Source organism: Scylla paramamosain, chromosome 44 (assembly GCF_035594125.1).
Source record: "Scylla paramamosain isolate STU-SP2022 chromosome 44, ASM3559412v1, whole genome shotgun sequence".
Lineage (NCBI taxonomy): Eukaryota > Metazoa > Arthropoda > Malacostraca > Decapoda > Portunidae > Scylla > Scylla paramamosain.
Window position 1 is genome coordinate 11,848,473 of NC_087194.1, and position 27,026 is coordinate 11,875,498.

Consider the following 27,026-nt stretch of genomic DNA (forward strand, 5'->3'; position numbering starts at 1 on the left):
AATAATAAATAATAAATAAAATAAGATAAAATAAATAAATAAATAAGTAAAAAGACAAGAGCAGTTCATTCACCTTGCTCGCCTCTCGTGGCCTGGCCTGTCACCTTAATGAAAACACACCTGATGAAAACAAGACAGGTAGGTACAATTGTAAACAGACCTGAGAGTGACACCTGAGCATGTGTGTATGTACCTGCGCTTCGGTCACTCTCCTGCCACTCACCGGTAACACGTCAAGATGAAGCACAGATGAGGAAAAGAACGATAGGAAGGGCTTGTTCGCTAATCACTTCCATTAACGACGGGAGGGAGGGAGGGAGGGGAGGAAGGGCAGGAGTAACATAAATTAACATATAAAAAACAGTGATGAATAGTACGATAAAGTCAACACTGTAAGTAATTAAGAGACGCAGCATTGTAAAGAAAGAATGAAAGAAAATAGAGATAGGAGTATTAATTAACAAATACAAGGATATAATGGTCTATAGGAAGGATATCTACTGAAACTACGTAATACTACTATAAATATGCATGCTAAAAATTAGGACAGAATAATGGTAAGGCTTTCCCTCCCCCCACCATCCTTCTCCTCTGATATTGCACCTGAAAGAAAAGGAGTTAGAGGAGAATATTATATCCCTCGTAGTAAAGGAACCCATGGAAATAAAAAAATAAAAAAAAAAAGTAATAATAATAATATCAATGAACACACAGGATGATATTGGTTTGTATTTTTAGATGTTTTAGTGTTTTACATCGACTAATATTAACAGCGACTATTGAAGTTATGACAGTTTTCAATTTTTTTATTTATTTATTTATTTATCTTATTTTTTTTATTTATTCATTATTTATTTATATATTTTTTGTGTGTGTGTGTGTGTGTGACAGGTTAACGATAATTCAGCATCGCCAATATGTAACACCATGAGGTCACGAAATCGTCTCTGAGTGCGGCTTTTCAAAGTATTCCTGAAGAGAGAGCCAAGCCTTTAAGAACATGCGCAGTGTGTCACAACAGCAAGTCTGACACACTGCACATATTTCAACTAATTTCCTGTTATTTATTCTAGTATTTTGTAATAAGTATGATTGTTACCTTATTAATATTGTTTCATCATATTGTATCATTTTCTAGTTAATATATTTACAAGGAATTAATTTCTATATATACTTTTTTTTTTATATATTTCTGTCCTCAATCCAACCCCTGACATGACTGTAGCACATTTGTTTGGCCAGTAATAAATGTTTCAAATGTTTCAAATACAACCAGCAAAGAGCCAGCTGACCTACACGAGGCATTCCCTGTATGAAAGACACTTGTGTGCACCTGTCATTCCTGTCCATAACTCTGTCTCTTTTAAAACTCCCCATTGCCTCACCACCACCATCACCACCCTTGTTAATGAGTCATTTAACCAGACATTTACCAACCTGTTCTATTTATTTATTTATTTTTATTTATTTATTTTTTCTTTTTTCTTTTTCTCTCTCTTTCCTTAAATCTATGTTCAGTGAGCTTGGACCGCCTGTTGAGTACATAGGATAGCCAGTCCCTTTCTGTGCCGCCTTTATATTCTCAGTCTTAGCTGACAGTCCCATATTAAGGCTGGGCAAACCTTGGAGTGGGCAGTGGCGACCCTGTCAGGATGCTAACTGTTCATCTATCATCATTAAGTGCAAGGGATATCAAGTTCCTTTAACTACAACTATCAACTTGAGTCTGCTTCATGTAAGAACCTCTACTTAACTTATTTCGTATCAAGACGGGGTGAACCAAAGAGCTCCCAACAGCGACTCTGCTAGGGTATTATTTTGCCTCTTATATAAGGTTTCCAGCTCCTTTAACTACAATTATCTTCAACTTCAGTCTGCCTCATATGCCACAGCAAGGCCGGGTGTCCTAGGAGCGGGCAAAGCCACTCTGCCAGGACACTGATTGTCTACTGTTATCTAATAAACGCAAAAGGATGTCCAGCTCCTTTAACCACAAATAAATCTCATCAACTTTGGTCGCTTCACATGAGAACACAAAAGAAGAACAGATACCAGATTTACCGGTCTGTATCGAGAGTGTGTCCATCTATTTACTAATGGCAGTGAAGTACGTGTGGAAGAACAGGAGAGATACATAACAAGACTCTCTCCACGTCCACCTGTCCCTCCACCACCTCTACCTATCTTTTGTCCCCGTCTAGTCCTCAATAAAACGTGCATTTTTTTTTTACCCTAAGCCCTTTACCACAATAAACAAATGACACTCACCTATGCCACTGATGAGAACACAGGGCAAGGATTAAACACGAAGGACATGGGTCGCCACTATAAAATTTCTTTCCTTTTTACCTTCAACTCTTCACCACTCTGAGCAAACACACTGAATACACAACACACTAACCTATACCGCTGATAAGCACACAAGGCAGGATGAGACTGAACATGTAGACTATAGATCACCGCTTCTATAAACATACCTTCTTTACCCTAAACTCTCCACCACACGGAGCAAAACATTCACCCTAAGGTCTCTACAATACAAAACAAGCAACACACAACACACTCACCCTTGCCATTGATAAGCACGCAGGGCAGGATGAGACTGAACACGTAGAACATTGGTCGCCGCCTGAGCTTGATGGTGAAGGTTACTCGTATGTCCGGGTAAGGCTCTGGGCAGCACGAGCAGTAAGTGACGTTCTTAGCTGCCGTGAACTCCACCAGGTCAAACTCTCCGTTGGACTGATAGTTGGACATGTCCCCTGTGTCCATTTACTTTATGAGGTCCAGCTGGGAAGAGGCAGTGAGAGGGAGAGAGTGAGCGGGTGGTGAGTGTGTGTGGGAGGGTACTGAGTGCTAGGATGGATGGATGGATGAGTGGAGGCAAGAGGTATTGAAGGAGAGGTGGACAGGAGAGAGGAGAAGGGATAAAAAAAAAAGATGGAATACGGAAGGATGGAAGGAGGAATAAAAAAAGAGGGTAAGAGAGTGAGTGGTGTCTGTGTGTGTGTGTGTGTGTGTGTGTGTGTGTGTGTGTGTGTGTGTGTGTGTGTGTGCTGAGCATGTGGGAGTGTGCGTGGGAGAATGCATAGAGGTAAGAGAGATTGAAGGAGAGTTGGAGAAGAGAGAGACATGATGAGGAAAAAGATGTGAAAGGCAAGGAGAGAGAGAGAGAGAGAGAGAGAGAGAGAGAGAGAGAGAGAGAGAGAGAGAGAGAGAGAGAGAGAGAGAGAGAGAGAGAGAGAGGGGTGAAGGCAGGTGGAGAAAACAAATAAAACTCCACAAATTAACGAAGGTCAGGCGGCCACGACAAGGTTACAGGTGAGTGTTGGGACTCGAACCCCGGCACACAGGTGGGGCGGCAAGGTGTTCACCAGTGAGCCACCTTGGGGAAGATGTAGAAGAGGAAACAGGAGGGAAAACGACAGAAGTAGAGGGATTTAGAAGAGGAAAGAGAAGGAAAAGAAAAGAAAGAAGGAAAAAAAGAAAGGAAGAAAAGGGGGAAAGGAAAGAGGAAAAGGAAAAAAAAGAGAAAAGGGAACATTTAGAAAAGAAAAGATAGAGGAAAGGGGAGAAAAGAGCGAAAAAAAGAGACAGTAGTTATATAAAGTTCTTCTGCTGTAGTAGTAGTAGTAGTAGTAGTAGTAGTAGTAGTAATAGTAATAGTAGTAGTAATAGTAGTAGTAATAGTAGTAGTAGTAGTAGTAGTAGTAGTAGTAGTAGTAGTAGTAGTAGTAGTAGTAGTAGTACCACCATGTAACAGAATATATATACACACATTATGTCCGCCGCTGTTCAGCGCGCCGGCAGAACATGAAAGCAAGTAATCCACCAATCACAGCGAGGCATTCACACACTCCTCGAATCACAGAAAAGCAAGCCTGACGGAAAGGGCATCTACCTCCAAGCTGACGAGAGCCAGCGAAAGTCCTTCAATTTTATTTTAAGTATTGCTTCAAGTACCTCCTGCAATCCTTGCAACACTAGAGAGAACCTCAATCCTCCCTCCCAGGGATAAGAACACTAAGCATTCACACGCTTCAAGAGTACAAGACGCAGCGCACGACCGTCACACAACACTGTGAGATGCGCCTTACACGCGGAAAGATGCACGCAAGCAAGAAAGTGAGCCAGGGGGCGAACCCAACCATGGCCACAGCAAAACAGAAGAAGAAACAGCCAGCGGGCTGCTTTGCTTTCCTTCGCGCCATCTGCAAGCTGTTTAAGCGCAAGAAGAAACGAGCCGTGGTGAACAGCGAGGGACACGCTCAGCCTAAGGAGCCCTGCTCACTGCCCACACCACCGCAGGAGGGGCCTGCGTCACCAAAACCCGACAGTGACTTGGCGCCGCCGTCAGGTGAATGCCAGACAAGAGCTGATGCTGAGAACACGCGCGCCAGCACACAGCAGAGTCCCGCAGACCACAGCGGATCGGGCCACGCAGACGTAGAAGCGAGATATGAAGAGGAGGAGGAGGAGGAGGAGAGCCCAGTGCGGCGTTACTTCAGGGAGAAGGGCATCCCTCTGCTGGAGGGGGAGCAGATCAGCCAGCTGACCAATTACTACCAGGAGAGTATTGGTTGCGGCAGCTATGGCTGGTGCTGCAGGACTCGCGTGCCCGGCACCGGCCAGGAAGTGGTCGTGAAGACCTTTCGCCAGGACGCGCTGGAGGACCTCTTCACCGAGGCGTCGGTGATCCAGTCCCTGCAGGTCGCGGGCGTGCAGCGTCTGGTGGGCGTGTGCGTCGAGACTTGCCAAATGGTCACGTGCTTTGCGGGCCAAATCGCCAAAGATTTCCTGCTCAGCCCCGTGACTCAGTTCAAAGACGCCGTGAGTGTGTGCCTGCAGGTCGCGCGCACACTCAGGAAGATTCACCTGCGAGGTGTGGCACACAACGACATCAAAGGAAACAATGTGTGCGTCAAAGTTTCCGATCAAGGCCCAATAGCAACCATCATTGATTTCGGCCTCGCCAGGACCATCGGCACTCGCAGCGTGTACCCCCCCGCCCCCGCCTGCAGGTACCCGTGGGCGGCGCCGGAGCTCCTGCAGGAGGACGCCCTCCCGTGCTTCGAGGAATCCGACGTTTATTCGCTGGCATACCTCATCGTGCACACGGTGGAGTTGCGCTGCTGCAGCCAGCGCTGCCCTGCCCTGCACGTCCTCTGCCAGCTGCTGCGGGACGCCCTGGAGCCAGAGCCCAGCGCGCGCCCCACCCTCCCCGCTCTCATCCGTGCCCTGGAGGAGCTGCACCGCCACGTCCTCGCCCCCGCTCCTCCGCCAGCGAGGAGCCCGACGGCGCCCACGCATCCAACAGCATGGGACGCCCGCTCGCCGCGAGAGACGTCCACGGGGGAAGACGTGGCCGCCACAGGGAAGATGGAAGCTCTGAGGAGCAATGAACGTGGTGGCACAGCCGCGCCCCGGCACTGGGTGGCGCTGATGGTCTTTTATTTGTTTGGTGTCCTTTTCTTTAAGTTGGTGTTTAGACGCGCCGCGGAGTGAGGAGGAGGCGAGTCAGGCATGTCTTGCCTCGAGGACGGAGACTGCTTGGTATGAAGAGCTGCAGTGCTTGGTGTGGTGCCATTGTTACTGTGTAAGCTACCTACAGTGTAAGTTGTATCAGTGTGTAAGTTACTAGTGTAAGTTTCATTAGTGTGTAAGGTAGCAAGATTGTAAGCTGTACTGGTGTGTTAGTCATTAGAGTGTAAGTTCCAGTGGTGTGCGAGGTGCCTACATTGTAAGTGGTATTAGTATATAAGTTAGATTGTAAGTTGTATTAGTATATAAGTTACTAGACTGTAAGTTACCTAAGTCATAAGTTGTATTGGTGTACAAGTCACAAGACCTTAAGTTGTATTAGTGCTACAGTGTTCACAGAGGGATGGATAACTGATGGATGAGTGGATAGGTGGATGAGTACATGGATGGATGGAAGAGTGGATGGTGGGTGGATGGATGGACGGATAAGTAGATGCAATGATGGATGGGTGAATAAGTGGATAGGTGGATGGATGGAAGAATGGATGAATGAGTGGATAGATGAATGAGTGGATAGATGAGTGGATAGATGGATGAGTGGATAAGTTGATAGATGCGTGGATGGATGGATAGATGGATGGATGGATGGATGAATAGGTGGATGGGTGGATGAATGTGTGGATGTGTGGATGGATGTGTGGATGGATGGATGGATGGATGGATGGATGGATGGATGAATGGATGAATGAGTGGATGGATGGATGGATGAATGAATGGATGAATGAGTGGATGGATGGATGGATGGATGGCTAAGTGGATGGATGGATGAATGGATGAATATATGGATGGATGGATGAGAGGATGGATGGATGGATTAATGAGTGAATGGATGGATGAGTGGATGGATGGATGAGTGGATGGATGGATGGATGGATAAGTGAGTGAATGAATGGATAGAAGGATGGGTGGGTGAGTGGATAAATGGATGGATGGATGAGTGGATGGATGGATAAGTGCATGGATGGATGAGTGGTTGGATGGATGAGTGGATGGATGGATGGATGGATGAATGGATGGATGAATGAATGGATGAGAGGATGGATGGATGAGTGGATGGATGGATGGATGTGTGGATGGATGGTCCGGACAGCAAACATTGTTGCCAAAATGTTATCTAAATGTTTCCCAAATGTGTGCCAGCTGTATAAGTTAGTGGATGTATAAGTTACGATCTTAAGTTAGCAAGATCGCAGGTTGTATTAGCATGTAATAAGTTACCTAGGTGTATTTGTTGATAAGTTACTCGATCATAAGTCACATTAGTGTGTAACATTGTAAGATGTATTAGTTAGTAAGTTACTCGATCATAAGTCACATTAGTGTGTAACATTGTAAGATGTATTAGTTGATAAGTTACTCGATCATAAGTCACATTAGTGTGTAACATTGTAAGATGTATATTTACTTGCAGTACATGTCAAGTACAATTTTCAAATAATGAGAATACTTCTTTGAAAATAGATATAAAGATAAATGAAAAGTAAAAATATTTAAAAATACATTTATAGAAAAATAATAGCTTTATAAATTGAAAGCTGTATTTTCTCTACCAAGCAATGTATATTTTCGTATTCTCTTGAAAGTAATAAACAAACAAAAGGAAGAAATCTGGGTTTGATTTGAAGCAGAGTGGCGTCTCATCAAGTTGGAATCCGGATGTAAAAGAAAAAAATACATGAACAAAACAGTAAATAGCAAGGAATGACAGAGTTGTGTTGTGGCGAGGCGATGTGTGCACTGCACGGCCTCACTGCGCCTTGCTCCGCCCTGCTCCTGTTTATATCACACACACACACACACACACACACACACACACACACATAGAGAACCCACACAGCACCTCAAGACTCAATTCGTCCCCTTCTCTCTTCGACACAACCTTCCACACAAACATAATATTGATATAACATTAGCGTCTTCATCAGAGGGCTGGCTTAAGTTAGGTTACGCTACGTTACGTGTATACTATTTCAGTTCTTTAATCTCACTGCTGATTCCGTCATTGCGTAGGTAGCAATGTCTGTGTGTGTGTGTGTGTGTGTGTGTGTGTGTGTGTGTGTGTGTGTGTGTGTGTGTGTGTGTGTGTGTGTGTGTGTGTGTGTGTGTGTGTGTGTGTGTAATAATAATAATAATAATAAACGGTTTATTATTTAGGCAGTTGACAAACTGAAAATGTACATAGGGGATGGGGAAAAGCTTAACATTAATCCTAACGGTAAGACTAATCTAGGAGGGAAATACTATTGATTGATGGCTCGCACCATGGTGGGAATCGCACTGAGTCTGTACCGGTCCGTGCGCGGCGCCTTCAGGGGCGTTATTTTGTTGTGGTGTCTGGTGGCACGGACAGGGCGAGGCGCGTCGGGCGGCAGCATGTCTCTGAGACGCGGATGATGCAGTAGTCCCTTCCCAAACTTCTCCAGAGCCTCTCGGTGCCTGGTGGATATTCTGGACAGACTCAGGGTGGTCAGGGCTTCTTCATAGGTGGTGTATGCAGGGCCAAGGATGACCCTGCACGCCCTTTTCTGCACACTCTCTAGCTGTAGCTGTTGAGTGTGTGTGAGGGAGGAGGACCACGCTGGGGAGGCGTACATGAGTTTGGGGAGGATGAAGGTGAGGTACACCCCCCTTAACTCATCTGTCGGCGTCCCCAGCGACCTGAGTCTGCGCAGCATGTACAGCCTGTAGGTAGCTGATCTCACGGTGCTGGCGACATGCTGCTTCCAGGTCAGCTGGTCGTCCACCGTGACTCCGAGAAGCTTGGCACATTGGACCACCTGGAGGGGGTGAGGGCCCACTGTGAGCCGGGGAGGGGGCACTGGTACAGAGGAGGTACAGAAATGCATCACCACAGTTTTGCTGTGGTTGATGGTCATCCTGCTCTCCTCTGTCCACGTCTGCAGTCGCTCCAGAATTGCTTGCAGTGGCGAGTAGTCCGGGTTCTTGTTGGAAACTGGGACGCCCACGGTGCAGTCGTCCACATACTTCCAGCGATGGGGGGTGTCGGTGAGGGCGTCGTTGATGAGGAGGAGGAAGCATAGAGGACCCATCTTGGTCCCCTGGGGGACTCCACATGTCAGCTGTTGGAAATTAGAGACAGAGCCCTGATAGCGAACGGCCTGACGTCTCCCTGTGAGGAAGTCGGCTAGCCACGCTATCAGATTAGGAGGGAGACCCAGACTTACTGCCTTGCTGATGACAACAGTGTGATCAACTAGATCAAAGGCTTTTTTGAAGTCGACAAAAGCAACAGCTAGAGAGGTGTTTCGCTTGTCCAGGTGGCTGTGGATGAATTCAAGGAAGCTGGTCAGGTAATGTGAGGTGGAGGTGGCTTTAATATTTCCGAATTGTCTGATATCCACGGTGTTACAAATTTTGGTGTATGCCCAGTCATATACAAAATCTTCACAAATAAGGCTAGGGATGGGGGTGATAGAGACTGGCCTGAGGTCATTGAGTGACTGAGGACTGGAAGTTTTGGGGATGGGAGTGACATAAGATGTCTTCCAGTCCGCGGGGCAAGAGTGTTGGGAGAGTGAGGCGTTTATTATGTGTGTGTGTGTGTGTCTGATGAGCTACCTATCCCCTTTGCAGTAAATGTAGTAAATAGAGAGAGGGAAGAAAAATGTAAATTAAAAGATATGAGACACTGAGAAAACATGGGCGAAGGAGGGAGAGGAGAAAGAAGAAGAAAGAAATAAAGAAAAAGTGGAGAAAGGAGAGAGGAAATACTCAAGGAAGGATAAATAGAAAAGATTTTTAACCTTGAAAGACAAATGGAAGAGAAAAATAAGAACAAAAGAGAAAGAAAGAAAAGACGAAAATGTAAAGAAAGGATGAAAGAGGGACAGAAGAAGACAGTGAAAGAAAAGTAGAAAAAGGAGTAAATTTATAAATAATTCTCAGTTTTCTCTCTCACTCACTCTTCTCTTTCTTTCTCTTCTTCTCCATCTCCCTCTCCCACTCACCCTCTCTCTTCCTCATCATCACTCCAACACGACCACATCATTTTGCAGAACTCCACTCCCTCTCCTTTTCCCTCTCTCCCACTGCCACTCTCCTTCTCCCTCCCTGATGGTGGCGGCAGAGTGCTGGGTGTCCACGCTGAGGGAGAAGAGGAGCACGGGATGATGAGGTGGTGGTGGTGGTGGTGGTGGTGGTGGTGGTGGTTTTAGTGTTGTTGCCGATGTTGTTGTTATGGCTTTTACTACTTCTACAATTACCGGTATATGCTGCTTTTACTACCACAGCTACTACTGCCACTACTAGTACTACTACTACTACTACTACTAATAATAATAATAGACTAATAATAATAATAATAATAATAATAATAATAATAATAATAATACCACTATCACTGTGTGTGTGTGTGTGTGTGTGTGTGTGTGTGTGTGTGTGTGTGTTCCTTCCAGTGAAGAACAAAATAATTTCCACAAGTGAACTATTTTCCTTGGGTTGAGTATTGTATAGTGGTATTCCTGGAATGGCTCCATGCGGCGTGCCGGGGTTCACCTTACAGTGCAGCTCAGCGTCCCCTTGTGTGGTGGAAGAGATCAGTGCCTTCCAGGAAACAACTATTTAATGAACCTTGTCAGTAATTCAACAGATGGACAGGAACGTACGTGAGAAAGAAACGAAAAATATTGGACAAATAAATAAATACATAAATAAATAAAATAATTAAACAATCAAATAAATAGTTCAATGAATCAAACAGATAGTAAATAAATAAATAAATAAGTGAATGAAGATAAATTTAACCAGTTTTCACCGTTCACTAAAAGGAAACCCCTTCCCCCCAAAAAAAGGACCACCATTGCCTAGACAAAAAGTGAAGGACGAATAACTGACGAATAACAAAACACTTAAGAGAACTATAGCTCTCATTCAGGAATATTTCAAATTTCAGCAGATTTAAAAACAACAATAACAACAACAGCCAATAACAAAAACTCTCTCTCTCTCTCTCTCTCTCTAAACACGCCGACGCCTAGACAGTCTCTCTCTCTCTCTCTCTCTCTCTCTCTCTCTCTCTCTCTCTCTCTCTCTCTCTCTCTCTCTCTCTCTCTCTCTCTCTCTAAACACGCCGACGCCTAGACAGTCTCTCTCTCTCTCTCTCTCTCTCTCTCTCTCTCTCTCTCTCTCTCTCTCTCTAAACACGCCGACGCCTAGACAGTCTCTCTCTCTCTCTCTCTCTCTCTCTCTAAACACGCCGACGCCTAGACAGTCTTGCATCAAAAGGAAGGAAGAAATCATACAAGAGGAGTTTCAGCTTTCCAGAGCGGCCAGCAGACCAGTAAGTGATCTCGGGAGCTTGGTTTTCTGCAGTTGTTATAAAGTGGTAAAGATAAGTGCGCATATTGGTCAGAACAAACAAGACTCTTGAGTCTGCTGCCATTTTCTGCGCATGCGCACTGAAGTGTAACCATGGCAACCAAACAACTGGCAGACCTGCGGAAGCTATGACGCAATCAGCTGGCCGAGATTAATAAAGATGTGTTGATCGACATTATACTGGCGTCTACACCAGCCAACGACGAGTTCCAGCAATTAAACCAAAAATTAGAAGATGTGATGAAGGAAATACAAGCACTTAAGACTACGATCGTGTCTCCTGACAGCATCATTAACAAAAACTACACTTAGCTCAAGGCTCGTGTCGATAAGCAACAAGAAATATTGGTCAAGCAACATCAACTCCTAGAAGCTTTAGATCGCAAGGAACGTGAAGCAAACATCGTCATCCTGGGCGTGCCTGACGAGAAGGAAGCATTGGATGGTGCTACATCAGACCAGGAGAAGCTTAACAAAATATGGGCCAAAGTGGGCATCAGTGACGTAGAGGGCACCCATCGTAGGCTAGGAAGGGAGATACCTACTCCGGGACAAGGACCAGCGCACGAGCATCCTGAACAACGCCAATCAACTTAAGTCTGCGGGTAACAACTTCAGCCGTATCTACATCCAGCGAGATGTTCACCCGAGCATCAGGAAGGAGTGGAGACGTTTGAGGGATGTAGAAGCTGCTGAGAAGGCTCTCCCAGAGAATGCTGGATGCATCATCAGGTTGGACACTAAGGATCGTAAGCTATATAGGAATGATGTAATTGGTAGTTGGAATACACAGTTTTTTCTCTAGGTAGACCACAACAAGCTAGTTATGTAAAGATGATATCATGGAACGTTAATGCAGTGTGCACAAAGTTGGAAAAAGGTAATGTTCAATCATTATTACTTGAATATGATGTTATTTGCCTTAACGAGGTGAAAACTTCTCTTCCTGTGAATTTCCCTGGGTATGTTTCCTTTAAGAGTGCAACAGTTGGTACTGCAGACCGTGGAGGTACAGTTGTGTGTGTAAAGACCTGCTTGGCGGATTTAGTGGCTGAAGTAGATACCAGTAATAGTGAGCAGGTTTGGCTTCGTTTTCGTAACATCCAGGAGGTTTTATTTGTTTTTTGTTAATACCTCCTTGTGACTCTCAGTATTATTCCCATGACTTGTTTGCAGTGATTCAGGAAAAACTCACCACAAGATCTGTGAAAACTAGTTTTGTCATAGTGGGAGATATGAATACACGATTTGGCAGAAGTGTTAGAGATATATTAAATTTATTGGAACTTACTAATGCAGAAGACTTGTCATATCCATACATTCCTGATGATGTTGAGACACCTAGTGACAATGCAGAGCTTTTATCTACCATTTGTACTGATAACACCTTACTTGTGGTTAATAATCTTAAGTATCAAGACAAACATTTTCATGGAGGAAAGAGTTTCCGCAGGCGCGACACATGGATCTCCGAGGTAGATACGTGTGTTGTGTCTGCGAGAATACTTAGCCTTACAGTATTGACTTTGGGGTGTTACAGAGCAATGATCTCCCTTCAGACCACGCTCCCATCACACTCAGTATTGCCTGTAGACCTTAGCAGCCTGCTGGCCAGGGCAAGAATGTTGGGAGATCATGCCGTTCTTCACGGTAATGCCAATAAAAAAAGACTATGTAAGAAACCTGTCAAGTTTAGCAATATAAACAAAGATCCGTTTGTAGAAAACATTCCTCATACGGATCCATTCAAAGGTTATTTGGATATGGACAATGTTGTGCAGGATTTATCTAACATGCTATATGCTTGTGCACAGAGCAGTGTGCGACAAGATGAACCAACAGGTAACTACAACAGCAGTACTGGCAGATGGGAAAGATTACTGAATGATGCACATGACGCTACAGTGTGGAGAGCAATTAATTGGAAGGGTGATTACAGAATGAATGATTCCCAGGATGGTTAGTGTCCCAGCGACCAGGATTTTAAGGCACACCTCGAGGCAGTACTGAACCGATGAGACAGACTTTGACGGAAACAACGAGACAACTGACGTCACTGTTCCTATCCTCGATGAGCCAATCACGCCTGGAGAGGTACACGAGCAGTCCAAGAAAATGAAACCTGATAAAGCCAACCAGTTCAGTGGTTGTGCAGTTTGGCAACTTTGTTTAACACAGTTTCTTACCAGGCATTCACCCTCACTCATGGATAAGGGCAAAGGTCTTTAAGTGTTTAAGAAAGGTGATAGAAAAGACTCTAGTAAAAACCGAGGTATCAGTGTGATTAACACTTCAGCAAAACTGTACGATATGGTTCTGTGGCGGCGGTTAAGCCTGTGGTTCAGACCTTACAGGGAGCAGGCTGGATCACAGAAGCAGCGTAGCTGTACTGAACATATCGTTACACTTCGTATTCTTTCTGACGTGGCCAGACGTAAGAAGGTGAAATTATTTATAACCTTTACTTACTTTTCCAAATCCTACGACTTAGTCCCGAGGCAGAAGTTGTTTGCAGTGTTGCGACGTATTGGGTGTGGCGCGGTGATGTTAGCGGCGTTGAAGGCCATGTACTCGTATTGTGTTACGGGGAGCCTGGTGGGGGTGGTGGGGCTGTGGTAACAGCTACACGTGGGGTAAGGCAGGGGTTTAGTTAGTTTAGTTAGTTTAATTGGTAATGTTGTTCTGGTTCCCAATATAGAGTGATATATTCATTAGTTTTATCGTTTTGGTACCTAGCAAGATCAAATACACTGATAATGCACGTTTTTCGTACTACCCTTTCGTTTTCCAATATAGGCTACTTTCCATGCATTTTTGGCATTTTTGTACGTAACAAGATAAAAAAAAAACAACATTCAAAATACTTGTTTTATGGTAATATTATTGTTTTTTTTTTTTTTCAGAAAGGGCGTTTTGCATGCGTTCATGCATTTTGGTACGTAAGTAGGTTAAAAACACTCGTAATGTTCTCTTTTCCAGTATAGAGACCTTTATGTTTTTTTTTTTTTTTTTTTTTTTTTTGCGTTTTGGTGCCTAACACGTTAATAAAACTCAAAAGTCATATTTTTGGAAGCGTTTCTTTTGAATGTTTTTGAGCGTGGTGGGCACGAAAACGCTAAAAAGCATGCAGAGTACTCTATATATGGAAAGTAAAAGACATTACGAGAATAGTGTACGATGAGAGTTTTGAGCTTCTTAGGTACTAAATACTGAAACGCATAAATAGTATATCTATATTGAGAAAAAGAACATTTCCAAAAACGTGTAATTTGAATGTTTTTCACATTATTAGGTATCAAAGCGCCAAAATCACTGTAATGTTCACTATATGGTGAAACGAAATGACATTTCCAGAAACATGTCTTTTCAGTGTTTTTAAGCGAAGTAGGCACGAAAACGCCACAAAGCATGAAAATCACCATAGACGGGTCTTTTCATTGTTATTGAAGTAATAATAAACCAAAATGCAAAAACGCAAGAAACATTCTTTAGGGACAAAGATAATAACCCAAAAAGATAATAACCCCAAAACGCTAAAATACATAGAAAACACCTTATATTGGGACACAAAAGAACATTACAACAAACGTGTATTATAAGTATTCCTGACCTTAAGAACGTATCTTATGACTGTTTTTGTACATGTTAGACTGCAAAACGTTATAAGGCATGGAAAGCACTCGATATGGGAAAACAAAACATCATTACTAAAAATGTTCTTTTTTCAGTGTTTTGAGGTATTTACCTATGAAAAAGCTTAAAGCATGGAAAATCTCCCTAATTGAGACAGAGAGTAACATTAACAAAATCAAGTATTTTGAGTGTTTTTTTACGTACATAAACGCCAAAATGCATGCATAGTAAGTACCCTATATAGGTGAACAAAAGGACATTACGAGAAACGTGTATTAGGACTGTCTTGAGCTTGTTCGATACCAAAACGCGAAAACGCGTTGAATAGCACTCTTGTATGGACAAAGAGAACAACATTACCAAAAACTTGTATTTCGAGTGTTTTTTTTATATTGTTAGGTACCAAAACGGCAAAATGCATGCGAATCACTCTCTATAGGGAAACGAATCGAAATTACCAGGAACGTGTCTTTTTAGGGTTTTTGAGTGTTTTAGTTACCAAAACGCTAAAATGCATGGAAAGCCCCTATTTTCAATACAAAAACATTTCCAAAAAGTTGTCTTTTGTGTGTTTTCGAGCTTCCTACGTACCTAAACGCTAAAATTCATGAAAATCACCCATTATGAAGAAAGAGAATAATATTACCAAAACTATGTATTATGAGTGTTTTTCAGCTTGTTATGTACAGAAACGGGGAAATGCATGAAATGTACCCTATATGGTGAAACATAACGAGATTACCAGAAACGTGTATTATGAATGTTATTGACCTTAACAAAATGGTCAATAGCACTCTATATGTAGAAAAGAACAACATTATAAAGAAACATGTTATGAGTGTTATTTATATTGTTATGTACGAAAACGCGTGAATTCATGCAAAATATCCTATATTTTATAATGGAAAGACATTACGAGAAAAGTGTGTTATGAGTATTTTTCAGCTTCTTAGTGTCCAAAACTCGAAAACAACCTAATAGCATTATATATAGAGAAACAATAACATTACGGAAAACGTTTATTTTAATTTAGATTTTTTTTTTCTTTTTTGCAGTTTGTACCAAACAGCCAAAATTTATGCAATTCACTATATATATGGGGAAAATAAATAACATTACCATATAAATGTTTTTGGAGTGTTTTGAGCGTGTTATACACCAAAATGCTAAAGGGCATGGAAATAACCTTATATAGGAATACCGAAGAAGATTATGAAAACGTGTCTTTTGAGTGTTTTGAGCTTTTATTAATCTTTCCCTTGGTCCCGTTTTCTTTTTAGATGCTTAGTAACTCTTCCTCATTATTTCTCCTTTTCTCGTTTTCTCTTTTCCTAAGTTCTTTTTTTCTTGTATTCTTTCTCTCCTTTTCTCCTTTCGTTTATTGATTTCTTATTATTTTCCATTCATTTTTTTATTTTTTAATGTATTTTCCTCTCTTCTTTCCTTCCGTCTCTCCTCATTTTTTCTTCTTTCTTTTCCTCCGTTTTCTTTTTTTTATTTTCTTTATTTTTTTGTTCCATTTATTTACTTACTTTCTAATTCTCCTTTCTCCTTTCTTTCGTTCCTTTATTCCTTTCTTTTTTTCCAGTTCTGTCTTATTTCCTAATTTATCCACCTTCTTCTCTTCTCCCTTCCTTCTCTTCCTCCCTTTTCCTTTTCATCCATTCCCCTCTTCATTTTCTTTCTTTTCTTTAGTTTACTCTCATACTCCATTTTCACCCTTCCTTACATCTTCCTTTCTTCTTCATTTTTCTTCTTTTTTCTTTCTTCTTCTTCTATATTCTTTTTCTCTGCCTTCTCTCTCTCTCTCTCTCTCTCTCTCTCTCTCTCTCTCTCTCTCTCTCTCTCTCTCTCTCTCTCTCTCTCTCTCTCTCTCTCTCTCTCTCTCTCTGTTGACGTGACTGGGAGTGTTATTGGCCACACACCTTGCCACACAGCCTTGCCCTGTATTGTCTTTGCTCTTGATCTTGATGCGGCTCACTTATTTCCTCCCCTAAGGATTCAAAGGTCGCGCCAGAAATTCAAAATCCGATTGAGGAAGGCGCTTCATGTCGGGTGATCGAAGGAGGACGAGACCCAAAGACGCCGGAAGCCTATTTGTGATGTGCGTGTCCTTTTTACCAAGCGTGTTCTCGTCATCTCATCGGGAATTGACGCTGTTTACTCCCTCCTCTCCGTTTCCTTCCCTCAACACACACCGGAATGTTTTCTGAGGGGCTGTGTTTCTTTAAGTGTCTTCTTGAGATCCTTATAGTTAAGGTTTGTGATTGTTTTTACAGTTCACGTAAGTGTTTTTCTTTTTTTTTTGAGTCTTTCGTAATATTGTTTGATTTGATTGACATTGTTTTTTTGGTTGTGTTCGTTTAGTGCTTTTAATTTTGTTATCATACTGTGTTTATACTTTCCCTTATCTTTTATTCTCTTCACTATCTTTTCATCCTCCTTCTTAATTTATTCACACTTTGCCATTTCAGTTGTCTTTTCGATCATTAAATAAAACAATCAAGATTAAAAATGGTACTTTACGGCGAACGATTTGACTACAGCAAGACCCAGCAGCTCACCGAGGTGCAGAAGCGGGTGGCCCGGTGCAGAGCAGAGGCCGCCCGGAAGAGCCGAGAGCAGGCCCGCCTCTGGCGCGCCAAGAAGAGCAAAGCACCACAGGGGCAGGGCGACGCTCCCGTGTTGGAGCACCCCTACCTGCCAAGCAACCAACTTGATGGCGACTAAACATTGATGATGACTTAACGGAGGCCAAATCTCCCCTGGCCAAATCTGATATTCACTAAACTGAGGCCAAATCTCCCCTGGCCAAACCTGATGATGACTTAACGGAGGCCAAATATCCCCTGGCCACACCTGATATTGACTAAACTTAGGCCAAATCTCCCCTGGCCAAACCTGATGATGACTTAACGGAGGCCAAATCTTCCCTGGCCAAACATGATGATGACTAAAAGGCCAAATCTCCCCTGGCCATACCTGATGATGACAAAAAGGCCAAATCTCCCCTGGCCAAACCTGATATTGACTAAACTTAGGCCAGATCTCCCCTGGTCAAAACCTGATATTGATTAAACAGAGGCCAAATCTCCCCTGGCCAAACCTGATGATGACTTAACGGAGGCCAAATCACCCCTGGCCAAAACGTGATATTGACTAAACGGAGGCCAAATCTCCCCTGGCCAAACCTGATGATGACTTAATGGATGCCAGATCTCCCCTGGCCAAACCTGATGATGACTAAAAGGCCAAATCTCCCCTGGCCAAACCTGATATTGACTAACTGAAGGCCAAATCTCCCCTGGCCACACCTGATATTGACTAAACGGAGGCCAAATCTCCCCTGGCCAAACCTGATGATGACTTAACGGAGGCCAGATCTCCCCTGGCCAAACCTGATGATGATTAAATGGCCAAATCTCCCCTGGCCATACCTGATGATGACAAAGAGGCCAGATCTCCCCCTGGCCAAACCTGATATTGACTAAACGGAGGCCAAATCTCCCCTGGCCAAACCTGATGATGACTTAACGGATGCCAGATCTCTCCTGGCCAAACCTGATATTGACCAAACGGAGGTCAAATCTCCCCAAACCTGATGATGACAAAGAGGCCAAATCTCCCCTGGCCAAACCTGATATTGACTAAATTTAGGCCAAATCTCCCCTGGCCAAACCTGATATTGACTAAACTTAGGCCAAATCTCCCATGGCCACATCTGATGATGACTTAACGGAGGCCAGATCTCCCCTGGCCAAACCTGATGATGATTAAAAGGCCAAATCTCCCCTGGCCATACCTGCTGATGACAAAAAGGCCAGATCTCCCCAGGCCAAACCTGATATTGACTAAACGGAGGCCAAATCTCCCCTGGCCAAACCTGATGATGAATTAACGGAGGCCAAATCTCCCTTGGCCACACCTGATATTGACAAAATGGAGGCCAAATCTCCCCTGGCCACACCTGATGATGATTTAACGGAGGCCAAATCTCCCCTGGCCAAACCTGATATTGACTAAACTTAGGCCAAATCTCCCCTGGCCAAACCTGATGATGACTAAAAGGCCAAATCTCTCCTGGCCACACCTGATGATGAATTAACGGAGGCCAAATCTCCCCTGGCCAAACCTGATATTGACTAAACTTAGGCCAAATCTCCCCTGGCCAAACCTGATGATGACTTAACGGATGCCAGATCTCTCCTGGCCAAACCTAATGATGATTAAAAGGCCACATCTCCCCTGGCCATACCTGCTGATGACAAAAAGGCCAGATCTCCCCAGGCCAAACCTGATATTGACTAAACGTAGGCCAAATCTCCCCTGGCCAAACCTGATATTCACTAAATAGATGCCAGATCTCCCCTGGCCACACCTGATATTGACCAAACGGAGGTCAAATCTCCCCAAACATTGACAAAGAGGCCAAATCTCCCCTGGCCAAACCTGATATTGACTAAATTTAGGCCAAATCTCCCCTGGCCAAACCTGATATTGACTAGACTTATGCCAAATCTCCCATGGCCACATCTGATGATGACTTAACTAAGGCCAAATCTCCCCTGGCCAAACCTGATGATGACTAAAAGGCCAAATCTCCCCTGGCCACACCTGATATTGACTAAATTTAGGCCAAATCTCCCCTGGCCAAACCTGATATTGACTAAACGGAGGCCAAATCTCCCCTGGCCACACCCGATAATGATTAAACGGAGGCTAAACCTCCCCTGGCCAAACCTGATATTGACTAAACTTAGGCCAGATCTCCCCTGGCCAAACCTGATATAGACTAAACGGAGGCCAAATCTCCCCTGGCCACACCTGATGATGACTTAACGGATGCCAAATCTCCCCTGGCCAAACCTGATATTGACTTAACGGAGGCCAAATCTTCCCTGGCCACACCTGATATTGACTTAACGGAGGCCAGATCTCCCCTGGCCAAACCTGATATAGACTAAACGGAGGCCAAATCTCCCATGGCCACACCTGATATTGACCAAATGAAAGATAAATCTCCCTTGGCCAAACCTGATAATGACTTAAAGGCCAAATCTCCCCTGGCCAAATCTGATGATGACTAAAAGGCCAAATCTCCCCTGGCCACATTTGATATTGACTTAACGGAGGCCAAATCTCCCCTGGCCACACCTGATATTGATTAAATGAAGGCCAAATCTCCCCTGGCTAAACCTGATGATGACTAAAAGGCCAAATCTCCCCTTGCCAAACCTGATATTGACTAAACGGAGGCCAAATCTCCCCTGGCCACACCTGCTGACCAAACCTACCGTGGACAAACTTGATGACAAACCAAACTTACCCTGGACAATCCTAAAGACGACGACCAAACCTACCCTGGCCAAACCTATCCTGGCCAAACCTGATGACGACCGAAGCCTACTTTGACCACACAAGTCATAACTGCTAGCAAATTTCTCGTGGTCAGGAAAAAAATTACTTCTCTTTTCTTATTTTCGCTTATCTTTCCATCTTCTAAAATCTTCATTCATTCTTACATACATTCATACATAGATATCATTTATAAGAGAGAGAGAGAGAGAGAGAGAGAGAGAGAGAGAGAGAGAGAGAGAGAGAGAGAGAGAGAGAGAGAGAGAGAGAGAGGCTAGAAATGAATGGGTGTGATAAGCAGTCTCTCTCTCTCTCTCTCTCTCTCTCTCTCTCTCTCTCTCTCTCTCTCTCTCTCTCTCTCTCTCTCTCTCTCTCACACACACACACACTAGTCAATTACTAGTTAAAGATTAATCATGATTAGTGAAATAAATACATAACATTATGTTAATAAGTTTTCTAAAAGGAAAAGGAAATACTTGTACTTCCCCTTCCCCCCACATAGTATTCATGAAATCTTACTGAATTGTTAACTTATGTTATATATATATATATATATATATATATATATATATATATATATATATATATATATATATATATATATATATATATATATATATATATATATATATATATATATATATATTGAATGGAGAGTAGACTCTCTCTCTCTCTCTCTCTCTCTCTCTCTCTCTCTCTCTCTCTCTCTCATAAACACTAACCCTTTTCATTCTTCCTTCCCTCCCTCCTTCTTTCCTTCGTGAATACCTTGTAATTAATTAAAGAACACCTGCAGAGACCAAACATCAAGAAAAGAAAGATGTAACAGTCCACTTTTTAAACATGCATTTTCTTTGATGTAATTTTGAAATAAAAGAATGTTAAATGTGTTTTTTATGACATACTTTGTTGTTAATTTCATCAGTTCTTTTCTAGGAGTGTGCTATTATATAATGAAAGCCAGAGGAGGAGGCAGTAGACACCTGCCGAAATGATTATTACTCCCAGTGAGGTCTAAAGCACTGGATGAGGGGGTGCTGTGAACTTATCATTAAACCCAGCTGTGACCTCACTGAACGTTTCCCTTTGTGTCTCACAACACAAGGGGGCAGTCACAGCCTGCCCTCTAAAGACAACTCTCTTCCTCCACACAAAACTACAAGCACCTAATAACACACACCCTTCACTCAAAAATTTTAAAATCATCATGGCGACTCCTATACCAGCCTCGGAGTCCCCATCTGGGGAGGGAATCATAAATGTCCCCAGGTCGGACTGCCTTTCTGTCGACGACCCTAAGTGTCTTGACACCCTCCCTCAACTTTTTCTTCATTAACTTATGCAACATTCGTGGTCTAAGATCTAATTTTCAATCTGTAGAACACCACCTCTCCTCTTCTAAACCTCATCTTCTTTTCCTCACTGAAACTCAGGTGTCTGAGGCAACTGACAGTAGCCCCTTTTTTATTTTCCCTCCTACTTTCTCTATCCTCATTTTCGATCCAAAGCTGGATGCTGCGTTTATGTGCGCAATGACTTAACCTGCTCTCGTGCCCACGCTCTTGAATCTTCCGAGTTTTCCATCATCTGGCTACGACTACAGAGTCACTCTCATACTAAATTTATCTGTGTTGTATACCTCTCACCTAACTCCTCTGACTATAAGAAATTCTTTGACTACTTAACTTCCAAAGTGGAGCACATTCTGACCCTCTTCCCTTTTGCAGAGATCTCCATTCTTGGAGACTTCAATGTTCACCACCAGCTTTGGCTTTCCTCTCCCTTCACTGACCATCCTGGTGAACTAGCCTACAACTTTGCTATCCTCCATGACCTAGAGCAATTGGTGCAACACCCTACTCGTATTCCTGACCGTCTTGGAGATACACCCAACATTCTTGACCTTTTCCTGACCTCTAATCCTTCTGCTTATGCTGTCACCCTTTCTTCTCCGTTGGGCTCCTCCGATCACAATCTCATATCTTTATCTTGTCCTATTACTCCAATCCCTCCTGAGGAAGGTGCCTCTGGCGTTTTGCTTCTGTTAGTTGGGGGAACCTGAGGAGGTATTTTGCTGATTTTTCTTGGAATGACTACTGTTTCCGTGTCAGAGACCCGGCTTTGTGTGCTGAGCGCATAACAGAGGTGATTGTGTCTATCATGGAGGCATACATTGCTCACTCTTTTCTCGTCCTAAACCTTCTAAACCTTGGTTTAACACAGCTTGTTCTCGTGCTATACATGATAGAGAGGTGGCCCACAAAAGGTACTTAAGCCTTCCATCACCAAAATCTCATGCACTTTATATTTCTGCCCGGAACCATGCCAAGTCTGTTCTCCAACTAGCCAAAAACTCCTCCATTAACAGAAAATGTCAAAACCTTTCAAGATCTAACTCCCCTCGGTGATTTCTGGCATCTAGCCAAAAATATCTCCAATAACTTTACTTCTTCTTCTTTCCCTCCTTTATTTCAACCAGATGACACCACTGCTATCACATCTGTTTCTAAAGCTGAACTCTTTGCTCAATACCTTTGCTAAAAAACTCTTCCTTGGACGATTCTGGGCTTGTTCCTCCCTCTCCTCCACCCTCTGACTACTTCATGCCACCTATTAAAATTCATCACAATGATGTTTTCCATGCCCTACGCTGGCCTAAACCCTCGGAAGGCTTATGGACCTGATGGGGTCCCTCCTATTGTTCTCCGAAACTGTGCCTCCGTGCTTGCACCTTGCCTAGTCAAGACTCTTCATGCTCTGTCTGTCAACATCTACCTTTCCTTCTTGCTGGAAGTTTGCCTACATTCAACCTGTTCCTAAAAAGGGTGACCGTTTCTAATCCCTCAAACTACCGTCCTATTACTTATAATTTCCTGCCTATCTAAAATTTTTGAATCTATCCTCAACAGGAAGATTCTTATAACCATCTATCACTATCATAACCTTCTATCTGATCGCCAGTATGGGTTCCGTCAAGGGCCGCTCATACTGGTGATCTTCTGGCTTTCCTTACTGAGTCTTGGTCATCCTCTTTTAGAAACTTTGATGATACTTTTGCTGTTGCCTTGGACATATCAAAAGCTTTTGATAGAGTCTGGCACAAAGCTTTGATTTCCAACAACTACCCTCCTACGGTTTCTATCCTTCTCTTTGTAACTTCATCTCGAGTTTCCTTTCTGACCGTTCTATTGCTGCTGTGGTAGACGGTCACTGTTCTTCTCCTAAATCTATTAACAGTGGTGTTCCTCAGGGTTCTGTCCTGTCACCCACTCTCTTCTTATTATTCATCAATGAACTTCTAAACCAAACTTCTTGTCCTATCCACTCCTACGCTGATGAAACCCACCCTGCACTTTTCCACGTCTTTTCATAGACGTCCAACCCTTCAGGAAGTATACATTTCATGCAGGGAAGCCACAGAACGCCAAACTTCTGATCTTTAAAATCTGCGATTGAGGCAGGACAAACTTAGTATTGTTCAGAGTTTCAAAACTCAATCCTTCCATCTATCAACTCGAACACAACCTTCCAGATAACTATCCCCCTCCTCTTCAGTGACATCCAACTGTCTCCCTTTTCTACACTGAGCGTTCTCGGTCTATCCTTTACTTCTAAAGTAAACTTTACTTTATTTTTAATTTACTATCCTTTACTGTCTTAACTGCAAACTTCACATCTCATCTCTAGCTAAAACAGGTTCTATGAACTTAGGCGTTCTGAGTCGTCTCTGCCAGTTTTTTCTCCCCCACCCCCTTACCAGCAGCTCACTCTGTACAGGGGCCTTATCCGCCTATGTATAGAGTATGCTTCACATGTATAGGGGGATGTTCCACTTATACGATTCTTTTAGACAAGGTGGAATCAGATGTTTTTTTTATCTTAGCAACTCCTCTCCTCTAACTCACTGTCTTCAGCCTCTCTCTCTCTCTCCTCTCTCTCTCTCCTCTCTCTCTCTCTCTCTCTCTCTCTCTCTCTCTCTCTCTCTCTCTCTCTCTCTCTCTCTCTCTCTCTCTCTCTCTCTGTCTCGCAGTGTTGTATCTCTTGCTATCTTCTACCGCTATTTTTCTGCTAACTGCTCTTCTGATCTTGCTAACTGCATGCCTCCCCTCCTCCCACGGCTTCGCTGCACAAGTCTTTTCTTTCTCTTACCCATATTCTGTCCACCTCTCTAATGCATGCAAGAGTTAACCAGTATTCTTAATCATTCATCCCTTTCTCCGGTAAACTCTGGAACTCCCTTTCCACTTCTGTATTTCCTCCCTCCTATTTTCAAGCGGGAGGTTTCAAGACACTTATCCTTTAATTTTTGAAGACCACTTTTTGACTGCTCGGGGACCGGCACCTCAGTGGCATTTTTTTAATTATAATCTTGTTGCCCTTGGCTGGTGCCTCTCCTTCATAAAAAAAATATATAAATATTGTAACGAAAAGGGAGGAAACGGACAGAAAGGTTCGAAAGGCGAGAGGGAAGGGAAGGAGAAAGGGAGATAGGCATGCTGGGTCAACACCTCGCGGCTCTAGTCTCGGGAACGCGAATTTACTCAACCTACACGAATACTGAGGTGTGTGAGTGTGTGTGTGTGTGTGTGTGTGTGTGTGTGTGTGTGTGTGTGTGTGTGTGTGTGTGTGTGTGTGTGTGTGTGTGTGTGTGTGTGTGTGTGTGTGTGTGTGTGTGTGTGTGCGTGCGTGCGTGCGTGCGTGCGTGCGTGCGTGCGTGCGTGCGTGCGTGCGTGCGCGTGTGTGTGTGTGTGTGTGTGTGTGTGTGTGTGTGTGTGTGTGTGTGTGTGTGTGTGTGTGTGTGTGTGTGTGTGTGCTTTTCTCTGCCACTTTTGCACTTCCAGTGTCAAGCATGTTTACAAGCAACTTTCCATTACGGCGAGAGCTTCAGCTTCAAAGACACGAGCGATTTAAAGACGCGGGAGGAAATACATTTGTAACAGAGACCAGCACGAGGCGGAGAGAGAACACATGGAATGACAGGACTGGGAACACCTACAGCACGAGGACGAGGACGAGGACGAGGAGCAGGAGAAAGAGGGGCAAGGGGAGAGAGAGAGAGAGAGAGAGAGAGAGAGAGAGAGAGAGAGAGAGAGAGAGAGAGAGAGAGAGAGAGAGAGAGAGAGAGAGAGAGAAGAGAGAGGAGAGAGAGAGAGAGAGAGAGAGAGAGAGGAAGGAGGGAAGAGAACACAATATCTGAAGGAAATAGCTTAAGAGAATTTCCTGTGGCAAGAACAAGTGTATTTGTGGCCCATATATTGGTTCCAGACATCGTCACTTTTACTGCACAAAGATACGTAATACAGCTTCAGTTGTGCCTTAGTGTTATTATGAAGGGACACAAGATACAGCCACGTCTTCGCTTTGCTGACGAAGTATTGGTTTCTCGTCATTATTACAGTCCAAAGTTCAAAGACGTTGGAGTGATCGCCGCTTCGCCGAGCCCAGACTTGCCAAAAAGCGCGGCGTCACAAAACAGTCAGTCCTGCAGCCTCTCGGGAATACACGGCGAGCAGTCCTGGTTCTTTTAATGAAGTTTTGTTGTTGGGATTAGTTTTGTGGCACGGAATTGTGTTCTCTCCAGATATCACAAATCTTTTCCGTAGTACTGGACATCACAGGAGCACCGAGCATTGAGGGGAGTCTCTCTTGCAGGTTGTGTAGCGATAAAATGATTGGCAGTGTACTGGATTCACATTTCCTCCATGTGAACCCAAGCATCGCGTCACCTTTGTGGTTCCGAGATGCGCAATCATGTGGCCATTTCGCGTCGCTGGTAACGATGAGGCCAGTCTCCTTTTTACTCTGCCCGCCATTGTCAGGGATCACCAAGTGGATGCTGCTGTGTTGGATGGATTTTCTTTCATCTTTTTTTTTTTTTTTTTTTATGTGTGAATCAGTTTATCATATCAAGGTCGAGTGTTGTTTTCTCAATTTCCGGATCAATAAGAAATCTTAGAAAGGTGTTTGACGACTGACCACACCTGCCTGGTGCTCCTCTCTCCTTCCACTAAGTCAGTAAAGCAGTAATCTATCAGTTGCATTTCTTATTTTCTATATAAATTGAGTATGTGGGTTTTTTAACGTTTCAGTATCTTTTGTTTACTATTTTTAACAGGCTATAGCAGAAGGTATGAAGATTTTTGAAGGTGTTTTCCTTCTTCTAAAAGTTTAGTGAGGATTCTGCATCTTTATACAGAAAAAAATAAATAAATAAATAAATAAATAAAATAAAATAAATAAATAACATGGATGTGAAACAAACTTATGAGCTCTGTAGTCTGTGAAACAGTCTGATGAACACCTCAGACGTTCACCACTACGGATTAATCCTCAAGTCCACGACAAATGACATAATTACAGCGAGATTCAGCCATTCAGTACAGACCATTGTCTTTTCCCAGCCACCTCCTGATCCTGGCATATGAATGATGTATTTACGCTGAGTGTAGTTTGTCTAGGAGTCTCGCATGAGGGTCCTTGTCAGGTCCTTGTTCCAGAAATCGAGATGTATTTCACTGGTGAGCATTGGCCTATTCCTGTGTTCATGAATATCGTAAGAGAAATCCATCTGGAAATTGAGGATAAACATTGGCTCCTGCTTCCCTGCTGGTTACCTGTGCTTGCTGAATTTATTATTTATTATTTATTATTATTACTTATCTTGATTACTTCACTGCAGAGGTTATTTTTGCTAACACACACACAGAGAGAGAGAGAGAGAGAGAGAGAGAGAGAGAGAGAGAGAGAGAGAGAGAGAGAGAGTCAGAGTCTACGTATAGTGCGCAGTCGCATTTTACAAGAGTATTTTTAATCACCGCAATAATGTTGTCGTGTAATGCTTATCGGTAAACTACATGCTTTTTGATGATGTTTTTTCTTGTTATAAGATACTGTAATATTCCACAGCCTGCAAAAAAATAAGATTAAACAATTCGCAATTTGACTCAGCGGCACCTCCGAGGCTGCGACAATGCAACCGTGTGTCCGTCATGTCACAGAGCACACCCGCGAGTCCCGTACATTTTCAACTCCACTGACGGGTAAACAAAGCCTTGCAATGCATATGTGTATACAACATTATCTACTTAGAATTACACGTTATTTCACCTCTTTCAGTATTTGCAGAAACTCGCGTTATGCCCTGTGTTTATCTCTCC

At 43.3% G+C, this 27,026-nt stretch overlaps 1 protein-coding gene across 8 annotated transcripts in view; it reads right to left on the bottom strand.

The window, feature by feature from the left end:
• The window catches only part of LOC135094162 (uncharacterized), a 120,898-nt gene that overhangs the window by 41,365 nt on the left and 52,507 nt on the right, over positions 1-27,026 (bottom strand). Inside the window, exon 1 of one of the 8 annotated variants that reach the window (XR_010263637.1) lies at positions 2,568-2,582. The exons of 5 other annotated variants lie outside the window; for them this stretch is intronic. Coding sequence is in view for 2 of the 3 variants with exons in the window: in XM_063994006.1 (XP_063850076.1) it covers positions 9,510-9,550 (41 nt within the window). In the remaining variant the exon portion in view is untranslated. Of the gene's footprint in view, positions 1-2,567; positions 2,583-9,509; positions 9,671-27,026 lie in introns of those variants that run through there. 2 more of the 8 variants (XM_063994006.1, XM_063994007.1) reach the window with 2 other exon arrangements.